General features: G+C 38.2%; 1 protein-coding gene across 4 annotated transcripts in view; it reads left to right on the top strand.

Moving 5' to 3' along the window:
• DCLK1 (doublecortin like kinase 1) overlaps positions 1 to 13823 on the top strand; it is a 252542-nt gene that overhangs the window by 178914 nt on the left and 59805 nt on the right. For 3 of the 4 annotated variants that reach the window (XM_026868658.1, XM_026868667.1, XM_026840939.1), the window contains exon 5: positions 10166 to 10260. In XM_026868658.1, coding sequence (XP_026724459.1) covers positions 10166 to 10260 — 95 coding nt within the window. Of the gene's footprint in view, positions 1 to 8921; positions 9237 to 10165; positions 10261 to 13823 lie in introns of those variants that run through there. The other variant, XM_026868675.1, reaches the window with a different exon arrangement.

Below are 13823 nucleotides of genomic sequence, written 5' to 3'. Positions count from 1 at the left end.
TATTGGCCTCGGCCAGCAGCAGGGGCATCTTGTAGCTGGCTGGCATTGGCTCTATTTAACATAGGAGAATCTTCTATCAGCTTCTCACAGAGCCACCCCTGTAACCTTCCCACTGTCAAAACTTTGCCATGCAAACCCAATACATATAGGCTTCATAGAGAAGGTGGTCAATGCCCCAAGCCTGTCAGTGTTTAAGAGGCATTTGGACAATTCCCTTAATAACATGCTTTAACGTTTGGTCAGCCCTGAATTGGTCAGGCCATTGGACTAGATCATCATTGTAGATCCCTTCCAACTGAACTATTCATTCTAAGCTTGTTACAGGATAAACAATTGAAAATGTTCCTATAGAAGTTAATTTTAGTGAGGACAATGTATCTTATTTGTCCATCTGTATCTCTTATGTTCGGTTTCTGCAAAAAAGTGAAGTCAAATTGTGTGAATGTTACAGGAAGCCTATTTTTAGCCTTACATACACGAGTATTTACATCAGTATTACTGGTGGAAGGAGCAATATTATACTAAGTGTGCACTTGCCCACGAGAATTGTTGTAAAACTAAAACCAATTGATTAATAGATTTTAAAAATATGCAATTTGATATTAGACACTGCATTAAAAAAACAACAGTGGAAAGAAAAAGAAATACTCGCTCTTAGATGTTAGACAAAAACCAAAGTTCTCCCGTGAAATTCAGACAATATAGACAGATTTCACTATTCTGCCATCCAGTAGGCTTAAAAATACTGCCTATTTATTGGAATTATGTACCCATGACAGTAGCAGAATAGAGAAGTTACCAGTGCACATATGAGCAAATATTTTTTTTTCATGTTGTCTACATTAAATATTTCAGTATTAGAGAGTCTCCTAAATGACTGGTGCACAACTGTAAATTATGGTTTTGTTGTCATGTTGTTACTGCTAAGTCTGTATATATGAGGGGGTTTTATTCTGTGCTTTAAATGATTTCATCTTTAAACTACTGTTAGGGGTTTATCTTTCACTGGGGATAAACAAAAAAATACTTGAGAAAAATAACAGATTCTTTGCTCAGATCAAAGGTAATACCTACACATTCCAAAAATGAAAAGATGTAGCATTTTGTGAAGAGTTGAACTATAAAAGAAAGTTGAGAAATGTGGAGATAAAGGGCAGGCAGAAAGAAAGCATTATTGATAATGTGCCCTTGAGAAAAAGCTAAGTGAGCTGTTTGGAGAACAGTGTGTTGCTAATTAGAAAGAATCTGATTCCTCTTGTTTGATTCTTGCTGTGTTTTGAAAACTCTGTACATTCTTGCAATGCAAAAGGATCAGATGCCTGCCTCGGTCATCAAGTCATGCCCATATCAAGATAATACACATAGGTAACTACATGGGCCAAAAAAGGAAAGTTGCGTGGACAAAGATTATGTTAAAAAAAAAAAGTAAAAATCTCAAAGGTGGATATTAAAACTGATGAAATCCTAAAATGGAGAGATATCCTTGAGTTACCCTTAATTCTCTCCTGTATGCATCTATAGTATGTTATTGTCTTTAATGCAGATATTCAACATTATTTTTCTTCTCCTCCAGCACAGGATTCATCATTTTTAGAGTTAGTGAAGGTACAATCTTTGGGTCATTTTCCCAGTGTTAGATAAATGGATGTGTAAATGAGGGTGGGAAATGTAGACAGTCTGTTTTGGTTTAAATACCATCTCAAGAGCTGTTTCCCTTCTTTGACGCAGAATTTCTAGTGGTAAGTGAATTAAGCCAAACTTCAGCTTGAACCAAATGTTTAGAAATGCAATAAAGTCCATGAGTCCCTTGTTCTGAGCAAATTAGGGGGTGATTAACTTTCCCAAATTTGTCCCAATAGCTTCTGAAGTTGCTTACAGAAATCAAAGGGGTTATTTTGGTGGTTTGGTTGGTTTGTTGGTTTTCTTTAATGTCTGTGTCTCATTTTCACATCTCAGTTTGGAGCAATAACATTTTACCAAAACCAGTGCTTTGAAGATAAATTCAGTAATGTTAACAAATGATTTTTAGAAAAGATTCTGTTTGAAGACCCTCACCCCTAAAGTGTAATGTGTAGAGCTTTCTGTTTCAGTCTCATCTTGTGGTGGCCCCTGACTGAGGGAGCAACCAAAGGACCCTGAGTGTCCCCTGTCCTTGGCAAGCGCCCAGCCACTGCTTATCTGGTGCTGGGGGCAAAGGGCTCTTAGTGGCATTCTCAAGGGTCTTGGATTACTTTAACCCTTTGAAGTTGCCTTTCTCCCTCCATGCCTGTAAAGGCAGCGTCTTTGGTGAGCCTGAAAGCCCCAAAACAACACTGTTGGGTTTTGCAGGTACATGAACATGGGAATAACAGTGTGGGAACAACAGGATGGAAAATACTGTCCCCCAGGCTGCAGGGTTGCAGAGAAAGACCCTTAGTGATACCAGAGGCTACACTAGTGCTCAGTGCCACGCAGGTTCAAATCTGTACTGTGGTTAACTGAGGGCAATGAAATATGCGTCAATCTGTAAGGGAATGGGAGACACTATCCTCACTGTTTCTTGAGCTATACAATCTACAGTGAACAAAAAAGCTACATCTGCTTTTGCACCATTTCTTGACATATTTAAGAGGAATGTATGCCTTTCCATAAGTGATGTTCACCTCTCTTCTGTCCTTGCTTTTTCCTTATTTTTTCCTTAACAGATCATATGCTTAATGTACTTACATTTTTTCTAGTAGCCTCCCTGGCTCCTGAGAGCAGATGCATCCTATTTTTATGTAAAAACACAGAATACTTTTTTCTTAAAAGAGTATGTGCGACCTAGGAAGGTCTGTGGTAAGAGCTGACTTCTCCATTTTTATGTTTTGTTCAGTTTTTTATTTACATCTGACTCTGTTTCAAAACAGTACCATTGCCGGAGGATTGCTTTCTGTTTTTTTTACAAATGCATTTGAGGTATTGTCTGCTTCAAAATGCTTTCAGTCTAGTTAGAGAAGAAAGGCAGGGAACAAGGTAAAGAAGAGAAACAGAGAAAGGTAGCGTGACCTCCCAGGCAGGCAGAGGGCTAAAGTCTGGTTCCAAGTGCAATAGATAATCCTGTCTCTATTTAGTTTCCCTGATGCCTTCTTAAAGCCTGTAAAACACTTTGATGTTTTTGGGGTTTTTTTGTTGGCATCAAATATTATTCAGGAAAGGACATCATAAAAGAGATGTTGATTTTCAGTGAGACTGGGTATCAACCTGTTGCTGGTAACTGAAAATTATGAATATCTGACAGCTATTCAGTAGCTGTAGGCTTCTGTCCAGCTACTAATTAACACCATTGGTGGCAGCCTCAGTGCAGGTAAAGAGGTAACTGATTGGAAGAAAGCCGCACTTACTTCTTCACAATCATTACTTTTAATCAAATCAAGAGCAGCATGAGATGGCTGGAGTTATTGTACCCTTGGTCCATTAAATTAAAAAAAGATACTGCATTCGGGTGAACTCTGTTTTAGCCTCTGAATTCCCACCTCTAATTTTCAGGACTTGCTCTCAACAGAAGTAACTACTTTCTTTTTTTTTCAGTTGGAGCACATCCTTCAAAATTATTTCCTTCTCAGTTCTTCTCCCTTCTGAGCTATCTTCTGTTGCCCTCAAAGTATAATCCAAAATACTTTGGATGCTTGAAATCTTATTTGTAACAGAAATTCAGTTTTGGTGTTAATAGTTATTTAGGAGTTTTAGTTATTTAGTGAAACAAGTATCTATTTCAAGAGTAACAGGATTGATACATACCTATTCCAAATGAGGAAGGGAATGTATGTGAAGAATGAATAGAGTAGGTTATATTACCAAAGGCTGTGTGGTTTTTTTTAAAAAAAATTGCACCTGGGAAAAGAAATTGTGAAACTACATGTCAAACTGATCAAAACTGTAGATAGTCCCTAAAGAGAAAAGTGGTTTAGGATATGGACATTGGATCTTACTGAAGGTTTCTCTAGGGCAGATGCTTGTGCTTTCCTCGACTAGTTAGAAAAAAAGAGGTAGATGTGTTCCGCTGCAAGAAGATATGTTTTCATTTAGTTTAATAGTTCATCCCTAGACCATTATCCAGAAACAACCCTTCTTCAGCCACCTGTCTCAGGAAGGTCTTTTGGATCCCAAAGGAAGGAACATGATGTATCATATTGTCTTTGGTGAGGTCACGTGTTCTTATTCACACTGTTATAGGTACTCCACTGACAGCTTTCGTAATAAATACGCTGAAGTGAAAATTTCCTGAGGCCAGGAATACAAACCCTTGGGAGCGATGGAGTCATCCTACAGACCCAGGAATTTCCAGATGATTTTTACTTTGATCCTGGCTTCCTTTTAATTATTTATTTATGGTGTTTGTATTTGTTACTTATAATTAAAAAAAATAAGGTTTATCATTTTATAGCTTTCATAAATTAGTAAGAGAAATAGTTTTGGTTAGACTGAACAGTTTAACCCTCTTAAAGGATTAAAAAAGTTAAACGCTGAATGAACATCCTCAGAGTTGATACTTAGTTCACACAGACTGATTTGCAAATCCTAGTCTTTCCAATTAGGCAAAACAATTCAAAAGAGACATTTTCACTAACTCTTACACACATGTAGGTGCTCCTTCATTAGGTATTACATGAAATTAGCAGCCATGATCATAGATATCAGCTGTACTCTGATGAGTGCAGAGAAAAAACCAAGAGGCACTTACCCACTTTCTGAGGCTACAAAAAACCCCCAAAACTTGTGGATTCCAGGGAGTTGTATTTTCAAGAAAGGTTCCCGTCTTCTGAGATATCAGGCATGTCTGCAATGTCTACGTGTCTGCAAGACTTCTCTGCCTGATAGTGTGGACATAGCTGACGTCAGAATGAGGTAGAAGTGCTATAGTGGGCACCCCATGGAGATCAGTGAGGGCTGAGCATGTGGCGGGTTTACAATCCCTGCTGAGCTCTGCACTGCTTGGGTTACATTGTGTGGCTACCACAGGTACCAGTTACTTACAGGGACTCGAGTATTGGTGGCTCCTGGGATGCAAATGTATACCTGACCTGAAGGTGATCTTTTCTGATGACATTTCTAATCTGTTGATCTGTTGATGCGGTGAAAGCTCTGTATGGGTCTGTCAAGCCTTGTCATCGTGGCAGTTCTTGTATCTGCCTAACTTCTTGACATAAACTCTAGAAAAGATTGAATGTATAAAGTGCAGTTTAGCACCAGTTAAAACTAAGGCAGTACTGATTATTTGGGGTTTTTCTCAACCAGTTCCATGCTAAGGCTACAAAGCCTTGCCTTTACTGGGGAGTGATCATGAGGGCACTTGCGTAATGTGGTGCTCTGGACAAACTCTGTCTTTCAGAGTGAAGACAAAAATTATGAGATGTATACAAGTACAAAAGCAGAAGGAACAAAAAGGCAAGGTATGGTTTGTTTCCTAACTACTCTGTAACTACATAAACTTCCTAAGACAAAAATATTTTGGAAATGACAGTGACAAACTACAGGAGTAATTGAGACAAGGCCAAGTAGTGATCTCACATCGCCATTTTCTAGCTAACAGTTGCTCACACACATTGTTGTGACTTCTGTAAATCATTTTTTAGTGTAGCCTGTCCTAGTCATGAGTAAGTTGTGGATGCAAAAAAACCTGCACCGTTCCTTTCCTTTAGTCTCCTCTTTCCACCTCACACACACTTTTGTGTTTGGAGACCACTTTCGTAAACTCACAGAGTCATCTCTACACATTTTATAGAGTACAAGATGCTAACACATCAACAGGCAGTTTTATAGGAGAGCATGAATTTAATACAGTGCAGTGACATTGGCAGCTTCTCGGACTAGCACTTGATACTTTAATTCAGCCTTTCTCACTTTTTGTTTTTATTACTTAATAAAAACATACCGTATCAAAAATTTATTTATTAGAATGCCTTCAAAGTGCTTTTTTTACAGCATTTTCACTAGTTTATAAACTTCATGATATGAAGACCTATATTGCTTTTATCCCAGTAGATGATGGTATCCAGCTTTAGTGTTCTATATAGTGGGGTTTTCTACCTTCATGTGTGTGCCAGGTGCTGAAAAAAACAAATGCAAAGAGAGTTTCTTGCCCTGTTATGCATCCTCAGCAAGAGAGGACAGTAAGGAAACGAGTTCACAGCTAAGCAGTTGTATACCTCTGCTCAGAGCAGCCACAATAATTTCGTTATTGTAGCTTTTTAATGTATATTTCACCTGTGAAATTTTGAATGGATAAATCTTTTTCATGAGGCGATGTGTGTTAAGCTGAAGTCTCTGACCCCTTCAATTCAATGAATAAAAAGTGACAAGAAACCTCTTGCCTCACTTAATAACATGATTAATCACAACAGTGATTTACCAATTCCAAATGTCTTTATCTACATCAAGGTTCCTTGTGGGAACATGTGCTATATCAGTCAGTGAGAAATGCAGTGCACATACTAGACAGGAATGCAGTTTCCAACCAGAAGGCATTCAATCTAAAAATGGATTTTAGGACAGTTTAGATTATATTCCTGTACTTGTCAGGAACGCATTATTATTAAACATTATAGATTTAATCATATATTTGTTGCTGTTTTGTCTGGTCATGAGCGACATACGTGAGAATGGTGGTGTGTTTGTAAATGGAGTTCAGGAAGGGGGTCAGAATCAGTCCAGTCTCTTTGTGCACCTAATACCAACTCTATTTGCAAATTCAGTACAATGACTCACAAGTAACTAGAGACAGAGGTGGAATGGCTGGCAAGCCATAAACACGAAGATAAAAATAAAGGGCCCCTGGAGTGGACTGGGGAATTATTAGGAATTACCATTTCTTCCCTGTTGTGATGTCTGTTTTAAGCATTACATTAATAATATCAGTAGTAATAGTAATATATATCTACAGGTATACAGAGCACCCAGAAGACAGACATGATGTCCACAGAAAGTTAATTCTGACAATTTAAAGCCTAAGTAGGCAAGTGGTAGAGATTACATGACTTGTCTGATGTTGTGCAGATGTGTATAGAAAGCTGGGAATAGAACCCATGTCACCCAAGTCCCTGTTCAGGTTGGCTCCAAGGTAGACTCTGTCTATCTGTCATCAGAGTTTATTTAATGGAGTTCTGCTCTTGGAATAAAATCCACCAAAATTGTTAGGTGGGGAGAAATTTGATGATTTTGCTTCATTTTCAGAGTATCCTAAACCTCTAGGTATGTGGGCTTGGATTCATCTTGCCTAGCTTTATAAGTCTACACTGCAGTGGATGCTCGTAGTACATTTTTCATCAGGTCTGTTTTAGATGGTTGCTTGGGGATGATACAACTCATGCTATGACAACAGCTGCCTTAAAATAAGGTCTGGAAAACTACTTCATATTGGTAAAAGGAGTCTCGTCCCCAGTGCTATTGTCATCTCTAGAGTTTCCCAAACAGTTCTCCACGGAGAGTCCTTGTATACTCATGGAAATCCTGGTATGTGTTTTAGGTACTTAGCACCTTTGTGTTTTGGATATGGGTAAGGAGGTGAGCAAACTCCACTTAAATCTCCTGAGGGTCTTGATCCGTTAATTGTGTTCTTGATTTCACATTTTACAGATGGCCTGCAGAAGCACAACTATCATAAGTTTTCTTTTTAAAAAGTGTTGTTGGGGAGAACATTGGAACTTAGCTTAAATGCTCTGGATACATTGGTGGTGGCAAGTGGGTAATTTTTAGAGTTTATGATACTTTGTTCTTGCATCTCAAATAGATACTCATTAACATGGTACATGTGGGAAATAGATCAAGAGTCAAAGACAAAATTGCATCTATTTGTCTGGTTTCACTTGGTCGCCTCAAGTCTTTTTATTCAGGACAGAATAACTGCCATAGCAATTCTAACAAAAACTAATGTTGAAAGTTACAGGGAAGGAGTAAATCTCTAAAGAGAAGGAACCAGTACCTAGTGCTACAAGGTTTATTAAAGTGTATCTGTTATCTTAATTTTTCTCATAATAATAAGAGGTAAGAGTATCTTCTTGGTTTAGAGAGAAGGCAGAGCACTAGTCCTGTTACTCAGCTAGTCTACTCAGACTAGCTCCATGTGAATAGTAGTAATTTAGTATTAGTTTCTAGATAATATCATAATCGTTTATAAGAAGCCCTTTAAAACTTCAGAAGATTGAGATTAAAGAAAGCTCATTTTTAATGTCCTCATCTTGCCCTTTTCCTAAATGATTTCAGAAGTATTGATAATAAATTTTATTTTAGTCATTATTGGCCAGACCTATAGGGTATTTTACTGAATACTGTATGAATATCAGTGTATGTGTCCATATGCATGTACTTTCCCCCACATACTTAGTGCGATATTTGAATTAGTGCTGATATGTGCAAACCATTGTCCTCTGTAGAAAGAGAATTTGAAGCCTAGGTGAGTGGAACAGTTTTCTAGAAAAGCAGCCTATTTAATCCACTTAGTGTATCTTTTTGTTCCTATGTGTTCCAAAGAGTGTTGTTCCTATGGTTAGACAAATATAATGCACCTTTACCTTAAACAATGCCTTGCACAAAGTGATGTTGACATTTGATCACCCATAGCACCTAAGCACTATTAAGTGATCATTATTTATCATGCAGTATAATGTGTTATATTGATGTGTATGGTGTGGCATGTGTACATGTTTCTTCCTTATAATATGAGGGCCCAGTATTAGCCAGTGAGAATAATGTATTACGTAAAAAGTAAGAAAAATCTATTTAAAACACCTATTGTATTATCCAAAGGAATTAGCATTTGCTAGATTGCCAGCAGCCAAGGTTTTACAAGAGTTATTGTCATTTTGATTTTCAGATGAGTCATTTGGTATATTGCCCCCAAAGGCACCTCATTATGATTCAGTGCACAGCATTAAAATTGCTTAGGCTTTCGGGGCTCCATGGAAAGCGAGTGGGGGTTGCGGTGGCTCAGCGTTGTGAAGCAGCAGCATTATGCTTAATTGACACCTTTGATGTAGCCCTAAGACAGCACCTGCACCTCCCACTGCTGCTCTGAAGACGTCAGCCTTACGCAGAAAAGGCTTCTGCTTATGAATCCTGCATCGCATTCAGCTCATTCTGTGAGCAGCCCCAGCTATCCTTAGCTAATCCCATTGCTTCTCAGTTTGGCTACAGCTTGGTTTAGTAGAGAGCAGGAATTTTGCTGCTTTCTCTTATCAGGTTAAACAGTAAGATTTTGTCCATGTTAGAACTCATAGAAGGTAAGTCAAATATTTGTTGATATCCTAGTATGTAAATATTCTCCAAAGATTCAGAATCTGGGAAACTGATTGTTGATTTTTTTTTTTCTGGTGCTGACAAATGTAGACTGTGATATAACAGTTGCTTGTTTAAGAATATTTACATACATATGTGATACATGCTTTGTAGTGTTTCTATCAGTGCTTCAGTGTGAATATTATTGATAGCCTCTTGTGTGATTAGTTTGTAGTAGAATTCTGTCCTCTGCTGGTATTGTTTTGTTAATTTAATGGATAATGTCACATGCATGCAAAAGATGCTTTTAAAATGATAGACACTGACATATATGAAGGAACCTACTTATTTGAGAAAGTGATGCTTTGCTGTAAGTCAGACTTGAGGTGTTATATCCAGTTTATTTGCCTCTGGAAAGCTCTTGTGGGTTTAGTCTGAGGTGATGTTTGGGTCAGATAGTATTGCAAAAATCTCTTCAGATGAATGAGTGAGAAACAGCAAGCATCTGATTTGTTCCTGCAAACAGTACTGCTTTTTATTTTTGGTGGGTATCACTTCAAGCCATAACTAAATGGAATGCAAAGGTTTACATATGGCAAGTGTCTCTTAAGGTTAACAATGCACCTTGCTCCCCATCAGTTTCAAGCACAGGAACAATGCAGTTTAAGAAAACAGGATCATGTTCCCTGCCATTGACTAAACAGTCTTTTCAAGTTTGTTGATAATTTGCTTGCACTCTGTGTAAAAATCGGCTTCATGAGCTGAAACTCTGAGGAAAGAGTTCTTTTGTGAATTACTTTATTTAATGTTTAAAATACTAAGTAAAACCAAATTAATATATTCAGCAAAGAATTAAAATAAATATGTTGATTTAACTATTTCTTTGCTTTTAATAATGCCTTGTGTTTATTTTTTCAATTTATCACCCTTTTAGTGAATGGAACCCCTGGTAGCCAGCTTTCTACTCCCCGCTCTGGGAAGTCTCCAAGCCCATCTCCCACCAGCCCAGGAAGCCTACGGAAACAGAGGGTAAGGAAATAAGGAAACTGATTTCTGAGCATGGCTGGAGAGAATCCGGCATAACCATTATCCAATAGCCTTCTCCCCACTGATTCCTTATGTGTAGAGCCATAAGGTGGAAGAGCATGGATACAGTCCTTGTTGTGTTTGTACAACACTCTGAAGTGGCATACAACTGTTCTGTGTCTAAGTATGCTGGGAATTGGTTTATCCTTGAGGGGAAAAACAGGGGTATCTTTCTCCTAATTTGCAAAACAGGGTGTTTTTTTTGTTTTTCATTTTCCATGGGCATTGTATCACTTGCAAAACATACAAACAGCTTTGATTTTGAAGTGAGGTGAAAGAATGTGCTGTGGAATTTAGCTGTGGATTAGCTGTGGTATCATAACCTTGTGCAGTGAAGATACTATCAGTATCAAGGCAGCATGAGACTTGTCAGTCACTTTGCTGGACCAGAGTTGTTAGTAGCAGTAGGTTCCCTCTAGTTACCATGTATAGAGGAATCTACAGTGTACCTAAGCGTCCAGAATTAAGGTTGTACCTATGTTATTGCTGTAACCTGCTGACAAAGTATTACTTATTCAACCCAAAAGGCTTCACATGTTGATTTAATTAATTGTATCTGTTCAAAAGCAATGGGACAGATGTCTATGTTATCTTCTCTTCTACTATTTTCTAAACTGTGATCAGTTCTCAATGAAAGCTTCCCTAAGGCAGTACTCTGTATCTCAGACTTGTTTATAAACATGGGTCGAACACATGCTTTTTCTGCCTTTTCAGTTTTTAAATAAAGACATAATTTGTGTGTCTCAAAGTAAGAGGATTACGTACAAAATTGGCAATGCTTGACTTTAGGGGCTGGTGCGGACGTGATTCTGCAGATATAGAGATCAGGAATAGCTGTAGCATGGCACGACTCCCTTGTAGCCTGTGTACCCTTGATGTCTGGTGGATACCAGTGAGCTGAGGAATTGTGCATGCCCAAGTCTTACCTCCGTCTGGGATACGACCATGGGTTTCTGCCGTGACTTGTTTATAGTTATGGAAGCCGGCTGTGATCTTGCAGTACAGAGATAGTGAGTGAGCAGCAACTTGAAGCCTTAGGGTAGTGTCATAGTTTTCATCATCTGGTACAGAGTAAAGATGCAAGTTTCAGTTAGGTAAGCTGGTACTAAAATCTTCTTGAATGCAATGCCTTCCCCACACTTGTTTGTTCCTACTGTCAAAGCTTATTAATGAATCATTAATAAGTCACCAAAGAGGGAACAAAGTGTCTTCCAAATGAATTATACATTGGTGATGTAAGGGTGTCTGTTGAGATGGATGATTCCAGTATACAGTGGATTTTCATTTGCTTTTCATTGGTAACTTTCCTAAACTTCCTTCCCCACTGCTGATGCTTCTCTCCCTGCAGTTAAGAAATGTTTCGCTGTTAAGGTTTCTGGGTGGGTGAGTGGAAACTATGTAGTCATCACCATTAGAAACAAGAGGATTTTGGCCACTAGGTTTCTGACTTTCAGATGTGGAGAGCATATGGGCTTCTTCTTACCCAGGTTCCCTATGTGAAAGTGTAACAGGATCACTGACTGGCAGTATTATGGATGCAAAGGGCTGTGTAGCCGTAATATAATCACATTGCTAATGGTATAGAAAATAAATATTGAAGTAAACTACAGGAGAGATAAGACATTGTTAAAGAGTTTTAATTCTTTTCTTGGATATTCATATCCAGTCCCCTTGACCTCAGTAGGGGACCTTTCATGCTTGTCTGGCTTTATTTTAGACAGATTTTTTTCTTTTTACCGGACAAAACGTGGAATATGTTAACGTAAAAATAGATTGCAATCATGTAAAAATGCATTGCAATAATGTTATTTAGGTTACAAATCAACTGCTCAGAAGTTCAGTGATGGAAACCTTACACTGGCTCTGAGAATTTATTTCAGCTCCTTTCATGTTTAACTTGTGAAGTGAATGAGCTAGAAGTTCAGTGTAAAAACATATGATTGTGTCATTATAGGTCATAATGTGTATTCCAGTGACTAAATTAGTTCTATGAACAGGCATTAAATAGTGCTTACTAATTTTAATTTTCTTGTTAACAATATAATTGGTGTTCTGTTTTGTTCTAGTACCACCTTTTGTATGTTGCCACTTAAATTTTCTTTAGAGAACAAGTTATTTTATGTACCATATTATCATAAACCAAATTTGAACCCGAAACATTTCACTTTGTCTTCAGTGGCTTCAGCTACAGGGCTGACAAGCCAACTGCAGGAGAAGGTTTATTCCCTAGAAGGTTATTGAAGTGTTGGTATCATGTGATAGACCTACAAGAGAGAAGAGGAGACTGATTTCAGTGCCTGCCTTGTCCCCAGTGTTGAGAGGTGAGGTATTCCTGCCCCAAAAGAAAAGCATTGACTGCTAGAGCCACAGTCTGAGGTTGAAGGTGATGGCTGGGTTTCTGACTGGTCTGGGTTTCCCTTTTTATATGGAATTGGAGGCAGCTACTGCTTTAGAGCTGAAATAAGTTGCTGGGTCCTGGGAATGCCAGCTCAGCTGTATAATTTGTTTTTTCTCTGCCCCCCTCCCCCGTGAGGTTAGAGTTAGAGGAGCTCCTGTTCTCTTGTGCTGTCAGGTACATGGGGTTGCCAGTGGTATGTACTGGGTCTGGAAGGCAATAGGGAACGTTGACTCTAGCATAGCCTGATTCCTCTTGACATAACTAATCAATCAGCAAGTCAGCATCCCCATCCGAGTGCTGTGAGGAGTTGTAGGCTTGGTATGGTCAAACTGCTGGGGGGTCTGGGCAGGCTGCCAGCATTTTTCCTAGGAAGTACAGGTGAGGGGAAATGATGCTTTTGAATTCGGAGTCACGAAAGCAAGGTACATCCACAGAGACATTTCTCCCTGTGAATAGTAAGGAACTGTAAAAATAGTAGAGATGGTAGAATTTTCTGATGAAAGTGTTCCTTTTAACCATGGAGTGAATTAGACAACTTAAAATAAGGATCAGTCATCTTTCTGACATTTCATCCCTCACCTTTAAAAAAAATAAAATGGCCTTTGATGGAAGGCTTTCCATTGAAGTAAATAAAGCTAAAAATGGTGCTGTGGTAGGTACATATGAAAACAGCACTCTTGTAACCCTACAGATAAAATTTTGCACCCTCAAAACCCAGAACATAAAAAGATAAAGTTTTATCCTTTCTCACTTGCATATGTATGTGGCTGAGTTGTTTCCAGAAACTCAGAAATCAGTGAAAGTTATATTTTTATAATTTTGGGTGAAATTCAATCTATATTTGAGGAAAGTAAGATTTGAAAGATTAATTTCATGGGTGTAATGTAAGGACTTGAAAGTGAACTAGAAACCATTTATCAGCTATCTTGAGCTGTCAACCAGTTATCAGCTTCTGAGCATTTTAACTTGCAGGCTGCGTACTATAGTTATGCTTTCTTGTAATTTAATTCTTTCTTTATATTTATTCTTAAATAGGAAGTTAAAATTTGTGTTTTAAAATTGTTATGTACTTGTGTGTTTCCACAGAGCATTAAAACAGCTGAAATTC

Source organism: Athene cunicularia (assembly GCF_003259725.1).
Source record: "Athene cunicularia isolate RWA chromosome 1 unlocalized genomic scaffold, athCun1 chr1_part1, whole genome shotgun sequence".
In the NCBI taxonomy this organism is placed as follows: Eukaryota; Metazoa; Chordata; class Aves; order Strigiformes; family Strigidae; genus Athene; species Athene cunicularia.
This window is presented reverse-complemented; position numbering and strand designations above follow the sequence as displayed.